A 23,100-nucleotide genomic window follows, 5' to 3' on the forward strand; every position below is an offset into this window, starting at 1 on the left:
GAGGAAATGTCTAAATAAAGTTGATTGAAGGAAATAAATTTCTTAAAATAGAAGAAGTCTCATTTAATGTTTAAAGGACTGAAAGCAAACTTCTTTTTTTAGGGGTAGGCATTGTCTAGCTAAATAAAGAAATTTAAAAGTAAAGGGAGGGGAATGAAGTGTTTTGGCTAATCCAAGTACACCAGAGGTGTGAGGGAGAGCTCTCTTTACACACTCACCTCCTCTGGGCAACGAATCATTGAAGAACCCTTCAATGGCATCACATGTGCTTCCATCCCCTCCACAGACTCGACATCTATCTTCCCTAGCATCGGATCCCAAAATATTATCACAACCTACATGCTGAAAACAGAGAAGAATATTCAGTGTGTCAAATGAGGGATTCTTGGAGCCATAACTAAGCAAGAAAGTGTAACTTGTTTATTTTCTTTTATTTTCCAGTAAAGGAAATCAAAACAGAAAATATTTTCCCCTTTTCCATCTTTACCTACACTTTCTAGTAAGTAGTATAGCTAACATATCTCAACACATAAGTTTAGAAGGAAAAGAATTTTGCTTACCCATGGATGTATGCTTTTTGCTTGTTATTTTGTTTGTTTTTGTTTTGTTTGCCACACCAAGCATCTTATCAGCTGGTACTGCCTCTCTAGTTCAAGGAGGTATGCTTTTATTTCTAATCTAGATTTATTCTCTCTTTAATATACACCATGCTCCAATTGTTAAATATTAGAATGTTAAGCCACAGGCTTCTACTTATAAACTCAATTTTTTAAAAAATGAAGAAATAGAAAAAAATGACACAAGATCCTATACCAGGTTGTAGTAGTAAGAATCTTGCCTCTTATCATTAGAGTTTGTCCTTTTGAAAACCACTGGCTCTATTGGATTTGTAATTTCTAGTGTCAACATCAAGTTTGTGAAATTCTTGCCTGAGTAAATCTTCAAAAATAAAAATCTGTTTACCACTGCATGAATAAAATGACCATAAACCAAAGGAGATCCAAACATGTAAAATTAAAAGCTTTAATTCTACTTTTTAAATTTTCATTTAATCTTATCTATCTATCTATCTATCGCCACAAATGCAGTGCTCCGAGCTTACACCTGGCTTTGCACTAAAGGATCACTCTTGGCTGTGTTCAGGGGACCATATGGGATGCCGGGGATTAAACCCATGTTAAGTACATGTAAGGGAAGCACCCTATCCACTCTACTGTCATTCTAGCCCCTAGTTGTGTGTATGTGTGTGTATGTGTGTGTGTGTGTGTGTGTGTGTGTATATTTAAACATTTGACCATTAGTCACTGGTGTAATCATTGAACAAAATCTGTACCTGAATCTTTGTAATCTGAAAAAACTTTTAACACTACCACAGAAATAGATTTTCTCTCAAATAAATAAAGTAACACACACATACACACATACACACATGCACTACACACACTCACACATACCACATTTGGAACTCAGAGACAAGTAGCCAGAAAGACAGAAACTTTTGCATGATGTTTTGAGTGAGACCAAGTAAAAGAGACAGTATATTTATTTCTTCTTTCTCAGTTTCTGGGATTAGTTTTGTGCTTATCTTTAAAGTAAAACAAAAACAAACCAGGAAAAAAGTTATGAGAAGAGTGGTTTTTGTGGCTTTTTCTATTATGATAAGATTCATTTACAGCTCTAGGAATAAGAGCATGGATTTGCTTCTACAATTCCCAACAGTCTGGCTAATTCACTGAAGTAAATACTTTAATAAGGTATAGACTAACTCGATAATGAAAACCATTATAAATGTATCCAAGGAGACAAAGGAGAGGCATAATGGTTTCACACTTTGAGAGAAAATTGTTACAAAACATATCAAGTAAACTTCTAGTAAAGACACGTGGCAGCCACAAGAAACAGTCCTAATCCACTCTGTGTCTTATCATATTGCAAATAGAGAAGAAGAATAAGGATTAAATTTGAGACTTTGGATTTTTAAAAATAAAAGCTAAATCCAAAATATTTCTAACAATTTTTATAGCCTTAACTAGAACACCCGGATAAACCACATTTGCATGATGTTTGCATATGAGTGGTCATTTTCTCTCTAATTGCCTGTACTATCATCCTTATTGAAAATGGAATTTCTCTAAAAGGTAGAGATCACAGCATTCTTGAGCACAGTATTGACTAAGAAATACTATCAAAAAATAACCACAACTAAAGGGAGTAAAATTTATATCTGAGCAACCTTGCATTCTCCATTGATACAGATATCCAGTGAATCCGCATTGCACTGAGTCCCATCAATCACAGCAGGGGCACGTTCAGTATAAAAATTGTAACCTTCAGCCAAGCAGTTCAATGCACAAGGTTTTACCCCACCTAGACAGAGTAAAGAGAAACAAATGGTTCTCTTAAGGAGCAGTGCTTCCATAGTATCCAAAGCAAATTTATAATAAATTCATACAGACAGCATTCCTAACTGTACTTGGGTGTGTATTTTTTATCTCTTTCTTTGCTAAAATATCTCATTTATTTTAATTGCATATACAGCTTAAAGGAGGACCCACTAGAATGTTTTAAGGTTTAAATTTTCAAATATTCCAAAATATTTTAGATCAAAGGGTATCATAGAGGATCACGTTTTTAACCTATAGGTGAAAATAAACACTATTTTACAAAACTAAAGGGGGAAAGTTTAAGAAGACTTGAAACAATAACCTTGCATACTACAAATAGGAATTTCTGCAACATAAGTCACTTATTATTGAAACTAATAAATAAAACTCTACTACTTCAAGCAGGAATCAGAGAGAGAGAGAGAGAAAGACTGCATGGGGAGGGGGGACATGGGGGATGGGAGTGAAATGAGGACACTGGTGGTAATAAATGTACACTGGTGAAGGAATAGGTATTAGAGCATCCTATGATTAAAACTCAATCAATAATTGTGTATCCCATGGTGATTCAATAAAATATTTTTTTCTTTTTGGGTCCCACCTGGTGATGCACAGAGGTTACTCCTGGCTCTGCACTCAGGAATTACCCCTGGTGGTGCTCAGGGGACCATACGGGATGCTCGGAATTGAACCCTGGTCGGCCGCTTACAAGGCAAACGCCCTACCCGCTATGCTATTGCTCCAGCCCCAATAAAAAATATTTTTAATAAAATAAAAAGCGCTGGATGGGGCTGGAGAGATAGCACAGCGGGTAGGGCGTTTGCCTTGCACGCAGCCAACCCGGGTTCAAGTCCCAGCATCCCATATGGTCCCCTGAGCATGGCCAGGGGTAATTCCTGAGTGCAGAGCCAGGAGTAACCCCTGTGCATCGCCAGGTGTGACCCAAAAAGCACAAAAAGCAAAAAAAAAAAAGCGCTGGATACAAAAAATTTAAATATATGTTATGATATATACATGTAATTTTTGTTAATACATTACATTTTATAACACCACTGGACTGGCCAACAGAACAAAACAAAACAAAATTAGAATAATCTTTTATAGATTGAAGTTCAATTTCAATTATTTTTTTTTCACAAAGAAAATGTCAAGTCTAGTTGTATTACTCTTTCTTTTTTTCTTTTTGGGTCACACCTGGAGATGCACAGGGGTTACTCCTGGCTCTGCACTCAGGAATCACTCCTGGAGGTCTCGGGGGACCATATGGGATGCTGGGAATCAAACCCGGGTCGGCCGCGTGCAAGGCAAACACCCTACCGTATGTTCTATCGCTGCAGCCCCACTAGGTGTACTTACTCTTGCAATCTATTCTCGGCTTTGTTTATGAACCATGCTGGGAAGTGCTCAGGGATTACTCCTGGCACTGCTTGCTTGGAATGATCATTCCTGGCCAACTCAGGGGACATATGAAGTTCCCGGAATTAAGCCCAGCTTGGAGCAGAGCAAGGCAAATGTCCCACCCTGTACTATCACTCTGGCCCCAAAATTGAAATCTATTTTTTTTAAATAATACCAATCTTACAACTATCATGTAATAAGCATTTCTAGAATTCAGAGCAACTAATACTAATGCTTGTTGAAAATACAATAAGAAAAAAATTACAAATCAAACTTTCTTATGATCATAGATGCAAATATCCAATATAAAATATTGTCAAGTCATTCAGTAACATTTAAAAGAGATAAATTATTGGCACATGCAACTTATCCTAGGAACAAAATGTTGCACTGACACTATAAACTCCATAAAATAGTTTACCATTTTAACAGAGTAAAGGAAAATACATATAATCAATACATGCCCAAATTACTCTGAAAAAACAAGCTGGTGCATTAAGGAAAATAAAAGCATAAAGATTTAAAATAGAGACTATATTTCCAGAAAATGCAGCTATTTATAAGAAATTCCTATATAATTAAAAAATACAATAGGGCAAGTACTATTTTTTTAAATTACAATAACATAAAAAGCATAAATTACCAAAAGATATGCAAAACCTTACACCTAAAATTTTAAAGCACATCCAGAAGGCATTACATAAAATATAAAAAGAGAAAAGATAGAAAACACGAAGAATACAGCATTTATAAACTTTAGAAATCTGATATCGTTCAAATATCAGCTGTCCCTGAATTGATCCATAGTTTCAAAATGGTAACAATCATAGACCCAACATTTTTTTAGTAGAAAACTTAATTCTAAAATTTATACAAAAGTACAAAGCACTTAGAAGCCAAAGAACTCCGGAAAGAAATATTAAACTTGGGAACTCATTTTACCTGTGTAAAATCACTTATAGTAATTAGTTACAGTAATTATTAGTAATTAATTATTTAATTAGTAATTAATTATAAAATTAGTTACCGTGATCAAGAGTACAGTATGAGCATGGTATTAACAATTATTCATCAAAACAAGTAGCATCCACAAGTCCACTATAAATACACACTATAGTCCTATTATTTTAGGGTATAGATCTAGGCATAAAGACCAAATTTGTATCTTACACAAAAACCAAAACAACATTTAAAAAATGTCTTCTGGAGATAGCAGGGAGAAATAGTGGAGCAGGAAAGCCTCTTGCCTTGCACGTGTCAGAGCAGGGTTTGATCTCTGCTGCTGCATACGGTTACCTGAGCCCTCAGAGTGATCCCTGAGTGCAGAGCCAGGAGTAAGCTCTGAGCACTGTGGGGATGTCCCAAAAAACCAAAAGGAGAAAGAAAAGAAAAGAAAATGTCTTCTTGAATTTAGATAAAGATTGAACATAAAACACAAAATCACAAAAGAAAAATGTAAAATTAGAATTCATTAAAATTAAAATACTATACTCATCCGAACACTATTTTAAAAGTAATAACAGGGGCCAGACTGATGGTACAGTGGGTGAGGTATTTACCTTGCATATGGCCAACCGGGCATCCTGTATGGTCCCCTAGCACCACCAGGAGTAATTCCTGAGTGTAGAACCAGGAGTAACCCCTAAGCATTGCCAAGTGTGACCCAAAAAGAAAAAAAAAGCACCCAAAAATAAAAATAAAAGTAATAGCAAAATCACAGACTATGAGAAAATGCTCATAAAATATATTTCGTGGGGCTAGAGAGATATTACAGGGATTGAGATGCTTGTCTTGCATGCGACCCTTAAATACTAGCAGGAATAGCCCCAACACTTTATCCCCTAATTTCATACATAAAAACTATTCATAAAAATAAGTTAAATGTAGACAAAGAACTTGAAAATTTGAAATAAGATACATAAAAGTTAACAATAAGCACATGATCATAATCAATGATCAAAAAATGTAAATTAAAACTGCACTGAGATATATAGTCACTAGAAGGAGACTAAAAACACCAAATGTTGGCAAGAAATTGGAACAAATGGAACACTCACACATTGGTATTAAAATTGTTGGTAGTACAATCACTTTTAAAAGATATTTATCCATTTCTTTTAAACTAAACTCATTCCTATACTCTTTCCCAGTAATTTTACTCTTATTTACTCAAGAGAAGCAAAAACATATGCTCACAAAAAGACTTTTACACAAATGTTCATAGCAGTTTATTTCATAACATCTGAAAATTTGAAACAACTCGGTTTTCCAGAAATAGCAAATGGAAAAATGTACTGGTGGTTACAATGGAATACTCCTCAGTAATAAAAAAGAATGGACTACTCAAACATGCAATAACATGGATATTTCTTAAAAACATTAAATTTAAATAAGTTTTGCACAAAACAATAAATAGGCCATTATTTGAGCTATATGGCATTATGGAACAGACAATACCAGCTAATGGTGAAAAACTTAAAAAATCAAAACAGTATTTGCTTGTGGAAGAAATAGGCAGAAACAACTATTGACTGGGAAGAACTCTGAGGAGAATGTGAATTTGGGATATAATGGCAATGTTCTAAATCTCAGTAGGATTTTACAGGTCTACACAACTATAAAAACTCAAGGGAAGATTTGCACATCTTGCTGTATTTAATCTTACCTCAGAAAGAAAAAACAACTACTAAATTATGGTTAATATTACAAGAGTTGAGTATTTAAAGGAAAGTCTCTTAATGGATACAATTAATTTTAAATGCAGCAAAATATGATGGATAGACAACTAATTATGCAATAAAGAAAGAATAGTAAAATATTGATGATAGAATCTTGGTGGTGAGCAATGTATTTGTCACTGCAAAATTCTTTCAGTATTTGCTCTATGTTGGAAGATTTTCAAAAATGTTAGAAAAACAAACAAACAATAAAAGTTTTTTTAAAGTATATTCAAAGTTTCCAAGAGAAAAATTCTAACAAAATTTAGTTTATATTTTGGGAGTGTAGGAAAACTTCTTGTGCTTGCAGAACATTAGTGTTTGATACATGCCCAAATTAAAGAATGGAAATGTTCCCCAACACTAAAATAAGAATGATAATAATTATGGAAAGATCCTTGACCTCTGACCAAGATAAAAGACATTTTCCTGGACTCTTTTGAGTTGATTTACATTGTTTTAAGAGTGGCAATTTCTTTTTGCTTCTTTTCATTCTTTTTTGGTTTGGGGCCACACAAAGCAGTGCTCGGGGCTTACTCCTGCCTCTATGCTCAGGGAACACTCCTGGCTCTATGCTCAAGATACATTTCTGGTGGACTCAGTCAACCATATTGGGTCCTAAGAATCGAACCTGGATCAGCCACATGAAAGTCAAGTGTCTTACCAGCTGTACTATCTCTTTGGTTTCAAAGGTGATAATTAGTATAATGTGATATACAAATGCTATAAGAAGTCTTAACTACTCCAAAATATTGACTGGTTTTATATTTTTCTAGAACCTTTGTACCTTGTTAAATAGAGCTATGGTTGGGTTTTGTTTTTAACATATTATTTATTTGGGGGCCACACCTGGCCATGATACACCTGGGTATCATGCTATGCCTGGGAATCAAACCAAAGCCTTCTGCATGTAAAACACGAGCTCCAACCTGTTAAACTATCTCTTCAACCTTAGAATTAGGCCTTTTAAGAGCTGTTTCTGATCATTTACATGACCAAAAAAATATTTATTAAAAGAAATAGAAACATGAAAAGTTATTAGTACTATAAGCATTTTCTTGATTTGATTTTCATCACTAATATTTGTTAATATGTGTATGAATATCTGTATTTACATATTATTTATGTTTGAAAGACAGATTATACCTTACCTCCAGTATAGGGTTTCCAGTTATAATACTTTCCACGGAAAGGCATATTGTCAAAATCTGCACACTGTTTCTCTCGAAAATCTCGGGCTCCCAAAGGACATGGCTAAAATAAAATCATAAATGTTATGATTATTCAAAAAATATAAAAAACAAGAGGCAATGAGCCTAAAATTAAAAATACCTAAGCTCCATCATATTATAACTCACTGACCATAATTCTGGCATTTATACTGCAGTCCTTCTGGCTCTACAATCAGGAATCACTCCTGGTGTGGGATAGAACCTGGGCTGACTGAATGTGAGGCTTTACTATCTCTCCAGCTCCAACTGAAGTAACTTGAACAAAATTAAGGTTTAGAAAGTTTCCTATAACTTTTAAGTCAGATGTATTTGTGCTGAAAGTAGACAAAGGATCAAACATGATGGCCTCTCAGTATCAGTATTGCAAACCGTAATGCCCAAAATTAGAGAGAGAGTCAGAAGGAAAGTGCCTGCTGTAGAGGCTGGGAGTGGGGGTGAGGTGGAGGAGGCAGGCAGGATACTGGGGACATTGGTGTGAAAAAATGTACACTGGTGGAGGGATGGATGTTCTATCATTTTATGACTGAAACTCAATCATGAAAATTTTCTAATTTTATCTCATGATGATTCAATAAAAAAACTAAAAAAAAAGTTCAGATGTATGTCACAGTTCACATTGCAATCAGTTCATGTGTTGTCTTCTTATAAACACACATAAAGACAGGGTGATGAAACTACAACACAAAATCCTTTTTGGTGACAGCGTTTAAGTCCCGGTTGCCATAGCTGACAACTCTTTAAGGAATCAAGGGCTGATTCACAGCAGGACATCTAGCACCATTAATTGTGGTTTGGAATCTTAATGCTATTACTGTTTACTGTCTAGTCCTGACAAAAACCATATTTAAAGATGAGGAATAAGCTGGGCAAAACGCTGGGCTCCGAGTCTAAACACCTTCAAATCTGAGGCATTTGGACTTATCAAGCTTTACATTTACTCTATCGACAATGCAGCAAACAAAAAAATAAATAAATAAATCGCCTCAAAACATGAATACAGAAATTGTATGAGGGATGAGGAGAAAGGATATTCTAAGAGTGAAGAGAAGGTTATTTATTTTCAAACAATTTGGAATACTTCTTCTACTTAAGTTTTTTGTGTTTTTTGTTTCTTTATTTGTTTTGTTTTGTTTTTTAAGGAGAATCTTATCACGGTCCCCCCAGGGACATCCTAAACTTAATCTTTAGATTCAAAATACTCCCATTACGTTTGAGCAATGTGACCTTATTTGACTTAGTTTTTTCTGAGTGCTGCAGCTGCAGCCCTAAAAACGCAGAGTTGAAAATTCTGCTTGCTCTCCTACTCTCCCAGGTGAGATTAATTTCCCAGCTGACATCTCTGGGGTCTTTTTGGAATATGAGGCAGATTCTCCTCTCCTCTGACTAGGTCCCAGCAGTCTCCACACCTGACTGCTGCCACCTCAGCAGGCACAATGCCACATCTCCTAAAACTCTGCTTTGTCTTGATCCTCCCAGGGCCTTTTCCACGTCTCCTGAACCACACGACCATGGCTCTACTCATCATAACTTACATTGCTCACGTTACACTGCCTGTCACTGGGTAAAGAAGGGCAGAGAAAAATAAGAACAGCTCCCAGCCTAATCATTGGAGACTTGCAGGGGCTAACTGCAAAGATTTACCTTGCTCAGCAGGACCACAGCAGACACAATGGGGAAGACATATAAAAGTCCTCCAAATTCAATGAACGAACATAGTAATATGGAAGGGTCCACCAATAATAAATAGCTCTGTAAACTCTCAGAGAATGAGTTTAGTGGCACCATGGTGAGGATGCTTAATGAACACAATGACACAGGTTGTCAGCAAAGCAGAAGAAAGTATGAGAGCCAAGATTAGAAGAGTATGAAAGGTGAAGTAAATAAATCAATAGAAAATGTGCACTGGTGGAGGGATGGGTATTCGATCATTGTATGACTTAAACATAATCATGAATGTTTGTAAGTATGTAATTGTATCTCTTTGTGATTCATTAAGAAAAATAATGATAATAAATTTTTAAAAAGAAAGGTTTATTTACTTCTAAATAAAGCTAAGGGGCTTTATATGTTCCCAATAACAAATTAACATTGTATTTATATTGAATGTTCTATGTCTGGTTGAGAGTATAGTTTTTCAACTATAAAGATTTTGATTAGTTATTAATTAAAATACTTAAACAGTATCTATAAGATAATATTTTATAATATAAAGCCAATATTCCCTTTCTTAGGAAAAAGCACACCTTTATAGTTGTTTAGCTCTATTCTTATTTTTTCCTTAGAATACTCTTATTTCTCTTCACTCTAATTAAATCTTACATTTAGTAGGATCTGTCTATTTCAGGTAACTAATAATTTATTAGCACGTAAATATTAAGAATAGGAATTTTTTAATTTATATACTGAGCGATGGGCTGGAGCAATAGCACAGCGCCTAGGATGTTTGCCTTGCACGAAGCCAACCCAGATTTGATTCCTTCTCCTCTCTCAGAGAGCCCGGCAAGCTACAGAGAGTATCTCACCCGCACAGCAGAGCCTGGCAAGCTACCCGTGGTTATTCGTTATGCCAAAAACAGTAACAAAAAGTCTCACAATGGAGATGATACTGGTGCCTGCTCGAGTGAATCGATGAACAACGGGACGACAGTGCTGTTATACTAGACCAATGATCTTACTTCCTTCCTCCTCTCCCAGATAGCAAAGGATTCTTAACCAGTTACATCCTGTTCATGATGAGAGAGCACTGAGTTTCACAGTTCAGCAATGAAGCACTTGGCACTGAACTGTGAAAAGCAGAGTCATTTCAGTCTGTCCACCAGAACAATAATCTTTTTCTAAATCACACAAAGATGATAATGGTATAATGACTGATAAAAGCTTGGCTTCTTTCTACAGCATCTTTTATATGTTGCAACTAAAATTCTTGATTTCACAGTTATCAGGTGTTCCATGTCATTCATAAAGGCACTGTTAAATTTAATGTTTAAAGGAGATAGTGAATAATCTATATTTTTTAGCCATACCCAGCTCCTGGCTCTGTGTTCAGGATCACACTTGGTAGGACTTGAGGATCATATGAAGGTACTGAGGATTGAACTGGGTCAGCCATGTACAAGGCAAGCACCTGACCTACTGTACTATCTCTCTGGCCCCCAATAACACATCATCAAAATCACAGTTTTGATTTCACCTCATCTGTTCTCCCTCAGTTCTTATTTTTTGTTGTTTCACTCAAGTTTACTTTAAAAAATACTGATAAACCTATATTATTCACTAAATTTGAATATTACATTTAATACCATAATCTTCGCTAAAAGATTTTAGAATTACAACTACTTCTATAAGCCTTATACAATCTGAATTTAAATGAAAAATATCTTTCCAGAATAACTCTTCCTGTAAATCTAAGAAAATGTTACTGTGTAAACTGCTTTAAATTTTGTTTGTTTTTAGGCTACAGCTAGCAATACTCAGGTCCTACTCCTGGCTCTACATTCAAAGAACACTCTGGGAACACACTTCAGGGAGCATATGAGGTATAAGGAATTGAACACAGGCTAGCTGCAAAAAATGGGAAGCACCGAGGCTGGAGCAATAGCACAGCAGGAGGACGTTTTCCTTGCACGAGGCCAACCCGGGTTATATTCCCAGCATCCCATATGGTCCCTCAGGCATCGCCAGGAGTAATTCCTGAATGCATGAGCCAGGAGTAACCCCTGTGCATCGCCAGGTATGACCCAAAAAGCAAAAAAAAAAAAAGGAAGCACCTTATTGGATGTACTATTTCTGTCCTACTATTTCATATATTTTAAAAGTTTTATAATTTTTACCTTCTGAGAAAAAAGTAAAAAAACAAGTTATATTCTGTGCCTAAAAGTTAGTACTTATTTCTCAAAACATAATGTCACACTAACCTAAAATTAGTCACTGTTCCAATTATTATATATATTTATAATATATGGCATATATTATATTACATATAATAACAACAATAATAAAGAGGTTAAGACATGTTTGTTTTCTAATTATAATGAGATACAATTATACCACTGTTAGTTAATGGATCCACCCCGTACTTGGTCATCACTTAACCCCACACATTCTGGAAGCAAGGTCTGTAGTTTCAGAAAGTTCTCAGCTATCAATTCTGCTACAGGATAAGGTTAGACAATGTCAAAGCTTAGGAAACTCTTTAAGGGAAGTTTACCTTGCCACACATAGCTTCACCTGTTATAAGTAAGAGCACTTAGTCAACATTCAGAAAATCTATTTTTACTGAATTTCATCAATGCTTGCTCTAGTTTGTTACTAAGCTTTAAGCTCAACATTTTAAATATTTTTATCCTATGACTAATTTACCATGAATTGCAACCCTGCTAATGATGGTTTCCTGTGTACAAATTCCAATTCCACACCAATCACCAGAGTACCCACTCTCTCTGACCCTACCAAGGTCCCAACGACCCCTCTCCTTTAACCCATACCCCAGCTCAGTTTTGTCTCCTCATTGTTGGGCCTGGGCCACACTTGTAAGTGCTCAAGGCTTACTCCTGACTCTGTAATCAGGGATCACCCCTAGTGGGTGTCAGAAGACCATATTATTAGAGATCTAACTGATATTGACCACATGCAAGACAAGCACTTGAACGTTCTACTCTTTCTCCAAGCCCAAATCTTCTAATTCTTGAGTTTTATATTGACTGACTAATAAAATATTTCCTCTCAGATCTTATTTACAAAATCACTAATATGATGTTCATAATACTAAATTATGCAAGATTTGCACTAAAAGAAAGAGATAATGTGAAAAAAATAAATGTACTTTCCTGAACTCCTAAAATTAGAATAATTCATGTGTCCTAAACACCTGGGCACTAAAGAGAGAACAGCTAAACCTCTACACATTGAAAGAAAATACCAAGGTTAATTTAGAGAATACAAAAATAATGACTTAGAATTCTCAACGTAAATGCTTACTTCATGCCATATTTGTATATCCATGATACAGTTGTGTTAAAACCGAAAACAGTTTTAGTAATGATAAGACAAAGATTGTAATCGACTAATCAATCTACCAATAGCAATTTCAAGAGTTCAAGTACCAAATATATTATATTTTCAGACCCCTTTAAGGTTCTATCTTAAGAAGTCATAAATTATCTTTCTTACTCAGTATATTCTAATATACACTTAGCAATCAATTTGGCAATCACTTAACTCAATTTATTGACTGAATGAATAAATAATGCCAGTAACTGAACCATATATGGTGCAATAAATTGAACTAGGGTCAACCACATGCCAGCCAAATGCCTTAATTCATATACTATCTTTATGGCCCACTGTGATGTATTTTGAAGGCAAGATAAATGGAATTTCCTCAGGAATTGTATATATATCAAGAGAAAATTAAAATAATAAAGAATGACTAGCATGACTAGTCAAGAATGGTTTTCTGTTCAGATAAAATTGACATGAGACAGTAAAAACTGTCTGAAAAAAACAGGTCCATAGAATGTCTTGAAAATAACACTTGGAAATGTCAAATATTAGACACCTATTAAAATTCCAATTAATGTTAAGATATAAGCCTGGAATCTTTTGAAGAATTCCGGGCTTAAAATACAAATGTAAGGATCAAAAGACATATATATGATTTCAAAAACAATATAATTGGATGAGATCACCATGGAAATGAGTATTGTTGTGGCAGAAAAGGAGACCAAGAAGTAACTTTAAGTATTCTAACATTGAGAGGTGAAAAAGAGTAGGAATCAACCAAGCAGAATAAGAAAAAATATGTAACAACAAAAATTTTGTAGTGTCACGGAAACTTAGTGAAGAGAAAGTGACTAAGCACAAAAAAAATGGCTATTGGATTTAACAGCATGGCAGTTATCTGTAATTTGTCGAGTATTTTCATTTTAATAATGGTAGAAAAAAACTAACAAATAATTTAAGCAAAAGATGAGGAGCAGAATTGGATACAATAAGTGTAGAACATCCTGTTGAATAATTTTATTTATTTATTTATTTATTTTTGCTTTTTTGGTCATACCTGGCGATGCACAGGGGTCATTCCTGGTTCTGCACTCAGGAATTACCCCTGGCAGTGCTCAGGGGACCATATGGGATGCTGGGAATCGAACCTGGGTCAGCCACAGTGCAAGGCAAATGCCCTACCCGCTGTGCTATTGCTCCAGCCCCGAAAAATTCGATTTAAAAGATAGCAAAAAAACAAGAAAATCATTGGCATTTTTAAATTTTTGTTTTCCAAGATAGAAGCAAATAATAGCTTATAAAAATCCAGGAAAAAAAGATGTTGGAAAAAAAATCACCTACATATTTATGAAATAATCATAAATTAAGACTGGCATTATTGTTTTTTAAAAATTTATTTATTAGTGAGTCACAGTGAGGGTACAGTTACAGATTTATACATTTTCGTGCTCATGTTTCCCTCATACAAAGTTCGAGAATCCATCCCTTCACCAGTGCCCATTCTCCACCACAAATAAATCCAGCATCCCTCCCCCCACCCTCCCCTGCCACTGTGGCAGGGTATTCCCTTTTGTTCTCTCTCTCTAATTAGGTGTTGTGGTTTGCAATAAAGGTGTTGAGTGGCCATGTGTTCAGTCTCTAAGACTGGCATTATTGAATGGCATGAGAGTGAGGAATAGTGGTTAATAGTCTGCTGATATGAAATTGAAGGTCATAGGTTTAGATGGGGGCTGGAGCAATAGCACAACAGTAGGGTATTTGCCTTGCATGCAGCCAACCCAGGTTCAATTCCTGCGTCCCTCTCAGAGAGCCGGGCAAGCTACAGAGAGTATCTCACCCACACAGCAGAGCCTGGCAAGCTACCCATGGTGTATCCGATATGCCAAACACTGTAACAACAAATCTCACAATGGAAAAGGTACTGGTGCCCGCTCAAGCAAATCGATGAGCAACAGGATGACAGTGACAGTAACAGGTTTAGATGGGAGAAAAGAATCTTGAAGGAGTAATAGAATATAAAGAAGATAAGCTGGAGAAATAGTATGAAAGTTAAGGCACTTGGTATGCATGTGGCCAAGCCTGGTTCAGTCCTGGCACTACATGTTGTTCCCCAGGAATACCAGGAGTGGGTCCCGAGAACTGATAGGTGTGACACCTACCACCACCTAAAAATTTTCAGATTCAGATATTTGGATATTTAAGAACTAAGGGGAAAAACATATGACATGAATGACAGGTGGAAACTGAGGAAACTGTATCTTTGAAGAAGAGCCCATTTCCATTAGATCAAGAACAGCAAAAAAGAAAATTCAGAGAGGTCTCAGTCTAAGAGATTTTGCTCATGATTGATCCATGAATTTTAGGGCACAAAGGAGTTTTGGTATTTGTAGGGAGATAGGAAACATATAATTGAACTATATGTTCTTGGCGAGGGAGTCTGGAGGTTGAGTGGCAAATAGAAATGGCACAAAGGATTTATATGATTAGTTCAAGGGGTCTTAAGAAAGATAGTGGAGGGGGCAGAGCAATAGTATAGCAGGTAGGGGCTCAATTCTCGGCATCCCATATGGTCCCCCAAGATCCCCCAGAAATGATCCCTGAGCACAGAGCCAGGAGTACACCCTGAGAACCACCAGATGTCATCCAAACAAAAAACAAAACAAAACAAAACTAGAAGAGCCATTTATTTATTTATTTATTTATTTATTTATTTATGTTTTGGTTTTTGGGTCACACCTGGTGATGCACAGGGGTTACTCCTGGCTCTGCACTCAGGAATTACCCCTGGCGGTGCTCAGGGGACCATATGGGATGCTGGGATTTGAACCCGGGTTGGCCGCGTGAAAAGCAAACGCCCTACCCGCTATGCTATCACTCCAGCCCATAGAAGAGCCATTTAAATGTTTTAAGAGAGCAAAGCAGATTGTAGAAAGGCCAGTGCACTCAGTGTATATGTAGTTCTTTCTCAATCCCTTTGGGGAAGATTGTCTTAGTTCCTCACGCTTCCTCTTGACCCTTGTTAATGCAAATGGTAGACTTAAGGCCAGTTCCATTAACTAAAAATGTTCTGAAAAAATCACATGATCTTCACACATGAATTTCTGAACAAATAGGTTTTAATTTATTTTTCCCTACTTTGGGGGAACCATAATCAAATCTTACATAACAAAGTTTGACTTTACTTACATCTGTGTTACAGGAGCGATATCGTTTTCTTTCTCCAAGGCAATATTTTCCACCTCCCGAAGGTCTGAAAACACATTGTGTTGAATATGTGAATATAATATCTCTCTACATAAAGAGTACATGCATTGCTTGATAAAAACATTTAAGAAATACAAATCTTGGCATTTTATTAGAGACTAAAATAATCAGCATGCTGGTGATTTCTAGAATTATTATAGTTGTTGAACACAAAAGTCAAGAAAAATCAAGAAAAAAAAGTAGAAAATGGGGCATTTACTTTTTACCAGATTGAAAATAAGGATAGGATACAAATAGCCATCTGGAATTAAAGCAAATAATGTAGAAATGAATTTCAATATCATATATTTTAAAAATTAGATCTAAAAATTAGATGGCTTTGCAGTATATAAAATTATAAGTAAATATTAATGTAAAAATATATCAAATATTTGATTTATGCAAATTGGGTTTTTAAGTATATAATGTATAGAAAGCTATAGATTATTATTTGAGCATACTGTTTTTTAATCCAAAGAATTTAACTTGTTTCAAGAGAGATCCAACTCCTTCACTTAGTAACTGAATATGTTATTTACTCTAGTAGGATTTGATTTTTTAGTAATGAATTTATAGGAATCTGCAGCTGAATTTAAAATTATTCTGTAATTATTTTTAAAAATTCAAGTCTAAGTTATCATTTGACTCAATGAATCAGTGAAATAACTGAAGTTATATTCTGAGTATATTTTGAATAGCACTGGATATTGAATCTAAGCAGGGAAAGAAGTGGCCCAGCTTGAACCAGCTAAGGAGAGGTGGGTGGTCAGACAAGAACAAGGTGGAGGTGATGGTCCCACCATGTTTTACGAGTGGGTGACAGTCTAGCAGGAGGATCAAAGTTAATAGAAAACAGAAGAATGGAACATAGAACTAATACAAAGGGAAGCAGTTTTAAGCCGAAGAGTGAAAGGAGAGAGGTACATGGAGAGAAGAACCCAAGAGAGGAATCCTAAGTGAAAATGAGATAGATAAGCAATGTTTATCCCAGAAGGCTTAAAAAAAAAAAAAGCAGAAGTGATATCATAACATCATTCCGCAGCTGATTTTAATTGTGAAAACAGACCTGAGCTCTAGTCAAAAGCAGGCAAGTTTGGGATCCAAGGGCTTAAGGCACTTGGCATTGAATGCTGCTAACCCCAGTTCAAATCCTTGCACTACATATGGTCCCCACAGTACCTCCAACAAGTGGCCCTGAGCACAGAGCCAGGGCCTGCCCCTAAGCAACACTGTACCTCACCACAACACTTGACATGTAGCAGCTAAGTCACAGTGTAGTTTCTGGGAGAAGAGGAGAGTCCAACCAGAAGAGCAGCCCACCTGTGCTGGGATCTGGTAGCAGGCAGCAATACAGCTAGCAAAGAAAACCAATGGGGCTGGCCAAGCGCCAGAGAAGCAGGAAAGTGGGACAGTAGTCTGACCTGCAGAGGACAGTCGAGGAGAGAAAGCGGTGGCAGTTCTGGGAGATGATTAATGGGAGTGTGTGAATGGAAACTATTTTAACACATGGGCAGTATTCTTTTCATTGTGATTTGTGATGTGAACCAAGGCATTTCAACCCTTGAAATGCTCTCATTGGTCCTTTTAATACTAATGTAGCAGTAATAATTTTATGTGACATGTGAGAAGACCTTAGGTTTCCTGGGAATACAGGTAATATAGCAAAGACTAGTCCTGGTTTCATCCATAATTCAATAGTTTGAGAAAGAGAAACTCTATCTACTTATTCATACATGAAAAATCTGACTTATACAGGCAATAGATGCTTGCTTTTCTTCCTGGTTCTCCTTTTTTCAATTGTATGGGCAGAGGGGGTGGAAGAAAAGGAGTCTGCCCTACCAAGGCTCCTCCGCTGTCCTATGCCTACTGCTTGCTCTGAAGACAAGCTCCTGGCTCATGGGTGAAACGAATATACAGATAACATGTACAACCACACAGCTTTGAATCATTTTCAACAGTGTCTTTTTGTTGACTTGGGCTTACTTTAGCTACTTACGCTGGACTGTCACAGTGTCTTAGGGACGAGGAGACGCCTCCCCCGCAGGTCCTGCTGCACTCTCCCCATAGCGACCAGGGACCCCAGCCCCCATCTATACTCTGGGGCCAAGTGCCAAAAGGAACACAATCTCCCTGATAGCACCACTGCAAGATTTCACAGAAAACACAGAATTAGCTTTCAGGCAGATAGAGCTATCAGGATAGAAATACATGAGGGTTAGGCAATGACCAATTATAGACATTAGCATTTCCCCAAGAGATAATAGACAATGGTTCTTTAACTGTGTTTAGACATGGATGAAGGTGCATGTGATTTGCGAATTGTCTTTAGCCAGGCAACGACTTATAAATCTCTTAACATTTACCAGGAGTTCTTAAAAAATCCAGCTAAGCTTCTTTTTCCTCATTTCTCCTTCTCCAGACTTTTAGTGTTTCTCATTATGGAGACCTCAAAAATCTTTTTTAGATATTTTAGTATTAATTTTTTTCTTTATATTCCACTATTATTAGACTCATGGAATGATAACGCAATATGGAAAGTTCCTCAGTAAGGAATTTTTATGATGGTAATTGCTTTTTCTGAAAAAAAGAAAAGTTTAAAAAGGCCGGTTGAGGCTACAATAGTAAAAGAATGTGTTGTGGCATTTCATCTACATGAGTACTGCAGACATAATAAAAGTAATGCCAAGACACTAGGGACTGGGTACAAAAAAACCTTATATACACTGACTAGCCGTGTGCACAGCCCCTGCATGAACATGTGTACTGGAATTCTTTTCAGCTTTACTCTCTGCAATAAACCACACATACTGCATATAAGTAGAAAGCCAGGAATAATTTATCGAGATGCAGACATCACATAATCAGCTCATAACTCTAACATGATAAATCTTATTTGCAGAATATAGCAAAATGAAAGAAAAACCAAGTATTTCTAAACATTTATGGTTGCATTTTTCTGAGTTATCAAACTTGCACAAACCACAGTAATCATACAAGAGGCACTGAATGGGGCCAGGCATGTAGCTTGGTGGCAGGACACATACTTTGCTTAAATTCTACACAACAAAAATAAAAACAATAAGAAGACATTTGTTTCTAGCTATAGCAGTAGGGAACATTAACATGCTGATTGTCAACAATGTTAGATTGCTAAATAAAAATTCAACCTTACATCAAAGTGTACAAAGATTATGCCAGGTGATGACTTTATTTTATTTATATTGAATTCACCTTTCACCTTCTTTACTGTTTTCACTATAGCATGATAGATCTGACTGGTCAATGGAATAAGTTTTCCCCTGGTCTCCTGCCTCCACTCTTTTCTATCTATCAATTATCTTTCATACATTCAGTGATTTCATGAATTTTCATCATTTAATGAGACAGTCAGAGGGCTCTCTCTCTCCTCTCTCTCTTTGTCCCCTTACCCCACCTCATCCAGACATACTAGGCTTCTTTCTTCCCCTCAAATAAAGTTTATTCCCTCTTTAGGGCATTTGCATTTGATAACACTTCTAGGAATTGTTTTTTTTTCTCCCAGTTCCTTATATTGCTATCTTGTCATCATTTAATCTCAGATTGTCATTTCATCATAGCATTTTTTCTTGGCCACCCAGCCTCTAAAGTGGGACCCCACCACCTTGTCATAATATGTCAGGAAACATCCCATCTAAATTCCCTCTTCTGGAATAACATTAATTTAGACTACTGTATTTTTATTTTTTTCAGATAAATTCTTTATTGACTCCTCTCATATGTCAAAAAAAACTGTCTTGAGGGATACACACAGCAAGTTAAAAATCGAATTAAAATTTAAAACTATTTTCTTCAACAAGGAAAAGAAAATCATGGCAATTTGCTGTTACATGGATGAAACAGGAGAGTATCATGCTGAGTGAAGTCAGCCAGAATAAGAACGGTTACAAAACGATCTCTTGCATCTGTGACATATAAACCTAGTTTGGGGATAACAAATGGCTGAAGACAATAGAACCTGAGAACTAGCCTGCAGAAACATGTTTACCATGGGTATATGGGTCAGGGGAGAGGTCGGGAGGTGACACCAAGACAATGGTGGAGGGAAGGGGACACATTGGTGGAGGTGTAGTGTTAGAACTTTGTATACATGAAACCCTATCGTAAACAGTATAGTAAGTCATGGTACTTCAAAAAACATTCTCTTTGCCAGACTCATATAGCTACATTTCTAGTATACCATAGCTATATGTAACTACTGGTTAACATGTTAGAGTATATATAAAAATTTGCATGATAAAAGAAACTTCTATTGGAAGTATTGAATGCCTAGAACAAGGCTAGTATATGCAATCAAAGCTGCTAAATACATAAATTAAATTATATATAGTTGTACTGTTTTGATTATTGCATATCAGGAAGAAACTTGTATTGAAGAGAAGGTAAAATTTGGGGCCAGAAAGATAGCTACCGAGGCTGAGGGCGCACTTCACAAGTGAGAGGCAAGGATTTTGACTTCACACCATGCAACAAACCCAGGTTCAATCCCCAGCACCACATATGGTACGCTGAGTCCCTCCAGAATTAATCTATAAGCACAGAGCCAGGAGGAAGCCCTGAACAAAGAGGGCATGGCTCAAACCCCACCTCAACCCCCCCAAAAAAAGAAAGTCAAATTCATCTTTGGTTCCTTGTTTTGTATTTAATTTAACTAATTAACCTTCTGAGAGAGGGGTGGGTTGAGTTTCCCTCCCCACTCCAAGCAGAACCCCAGCAGCCAAAAACCTCCAGAACCCAGCCACAGCCATACTCAAGACCACTCTCCACACGCTTGGACGAGCCTCACACATGAAGGAACCGACAGAGGAACCCAGGTATGCGGGATCTGAGGCTGAGATCTCCAAGCCTGCTCAGATCAGGACTGGTCCTCCTCCACCCAGATCCCCCTTTTTCCAGTAGCTTGGCAGTCACATCCACAAACTGCCCCTGGCGCCATGTAATCTCATCAACAGCCAAGATCCAGAGACTCTTAAACAAAGCTCCCAGAAGAGAGCGATGCATAATCTTGCATGGCAGAGCCTGGCAAGCTACCTATGGCGTATTCGATATGCCAAAAACAGTAACAATAACGGGCCTGATTTCCCTGACCCTGAACATGACAGGGATGAATGGAGATGTTACTGGCACCCTCTCAAGCAAATATATGAGCAATGGGACAACAGTGATACAGTAATACAGTGAATTAATTTTGGGTGTGCTAACAATAAAATCCAGGGCCTCACACCCATATATAAAGCATGTACTAAACCATTGGTACAGACCAATTATCATTTGTTCATAAACATTAGGCAAAAGGCCAGAGAGCTCAAGAGGTTGAAAGGTACACTTTGTAGGCAGACTTGATTTCTGGCATCATATGGTCCCCAGGTACCACCAGGAGCAGCCCTTTATACCAAGCTGGGAATAATCCTGAGTACAATCTGGTATTGCCTCCCATCCCCAAAAAACATTAGGCAAGAGAAAGTCAAAGTTTGAATGACTATAGGGATAACATTCTGGCCCTAAGTTTAATTAATATTTTAACTAATGCTAAGAATATTATAGTAGAGGCCAGACCAATAGTACAGGAGGTAGGGTGCACACAGCCCACCGAGATTTGATTTCTGGCACCACATACGGGTTCTGTACGTCCTGCCAGAAATGATCCTGAGACAGTCAGGAGTAAGACCTGAGAACTGCAGAGTGTGACCCCCAAAACAAACAAAAAACCCAAAAATATTATATTAATAACATTAATCTGCCACTTTATTCTTACTTAATTGGCCGTAAGGGTCAATCATCTGTATGATGATATTTCAATTTTGTTATTTAACATATATGAAAGTCACAGCATTGGCCCAAATATCTGACCTTACAATTTGTTGTTGTTGATGTTACAAGTAGCTATGTAGAAAAATGTTTATATCTGTACCTCTTTTCCTATGAGTATAGCTTAAAAACAATTATTGATTTTTCCCTTGGTTTTAATTAATGGAAACAAGTTTGTTAAAAAAATTATAAATCTTAAAATCTGCTTAGTTTTTCAAGTTTAAAACTTACCACTATTGATTTAAAATAACACTCAAGTTTAATTTTGCATTTATCTTATAAAATCAGAGTTGCATCTAATTTTTTTTAACATGCAAAGACCATCACCTTAAAGAGGATGTTTACTGGAAAAAAAAACGGATTATCTATCTGAAAATACACAAAGTCAGTTGGGAAAAAAATAGTTGGAGAATATGATAATACATTTGAGGATTTTTTTTGTTTTGCTTCTTTTTGGGTCACACCCAGTGATGCTCAGGGGTTACTCTCTGCATTCAGGAATTACTCCTGGCAATGCTATGGGGAACATATCGGATGCCTCGGATTGAAGTCAGGCCAGCCACATGCAAGACAAATACCCTACCCACCGTACTATTGCTCCAACCCACATTTGAGGATATTAAGAACATCCTAACATACCTTACTAAATTATTTTTATTGTATAAAATATAAAAAATAACATTAGAATTGAAAAGAAATGGGAAAAACCAGTTGTAAGTGCACAATCCTATATTATTTTAGGTTCCTGGCTATTCATAATTGCAGAGAAAAAAGTTTATATTTACATTTTAAAGGGACAAAATAATTATGAAAGTCATAAGAGTATAGAAAGATATTGATTCCCAAGCATTTGATAATAAATTATGCATATTTCTTGGATGTTCACAAAATGTTAGCTAGAGAAAAAGGCCACAAATTTGAGTCTTTCTTTGAATTTTTTTCTTTTTTCTTCTGTGCATTATTGAGGATGAACCCACCACTTCACAATCCAAAGCATGTGTTCTTCTACTGAGACATATCCCTAACCAAATCACCCTTTTTTGTTTTGATTTATTTATTTCATAGTGCTAAGGATGGAACTCAGAATCTCACACATGTAAGGCATGTGCTCTACCACTAAACTATTTCCCTTGCCCCCAAAATTTAATCTTACAGTAAAAGATAAATAGAATATTCAGTTTTTAAAGTGTTGCTCAGTTCGTATCATTAATTAACTTTGGTACAATTTCATTAAGGGTTATCCAGAACCTTTTACTACCTAAATTCATGCAACCAATTATA

General features: G+C 36.4%; 1 protein-coding gene across 1 annotated transcript in view; it reads right to left on the minus strand.

Annotated features, from left to right (window-relative positions):
• The window catches only part of ADAMTS6 (ADAM metallopeptidase with thrombospondin type 1 motif 6), a 264,427-nt gene that overhangs the window by 75,589 nt on the left and 165,738 nt on the right, over positions 1-23,100 (minus strand). The window contains exons 13-17 of the mRNA XM_004608478.2: positions 17,972-18,117; positions 15,919-15,982; positions 7,651-7,753; positions 2,234-2,367; positions 219-342 (exon numbers count right to left, since the gene is read on the minus strand). Of these exons, the coding sequence (XP_004608535.1) occupies positions 219-342; positions 2,234-2,367; positions 7,651-7,753; positions 15,919-15,982; positions 17,972-18,117 (571 nt within the window). The remainder of the gene's footprint in view (positions 1-218; positions 343-2,233; positions 2,368-7,650; positions 7,754-15,918; positions 15,983-17,971; positions 18,118-23,100) is intronic.

This window comes from Sorex araneus, chromosome 1 (genome assembly GCF_027595985.1).
Source record: "Sorex araneus isolate mSorAra2 chromosome 1, mSorAra2.pri, whole genome shotgun sequence".
In the NCBI taxonomy this organism is placed as follows: domain Eukaryota; kingdom Metazoa; phylum Chordata; class Mammalia; order Eulipotyphla; family Soricidae; genus Sorex; species Sorex araneus.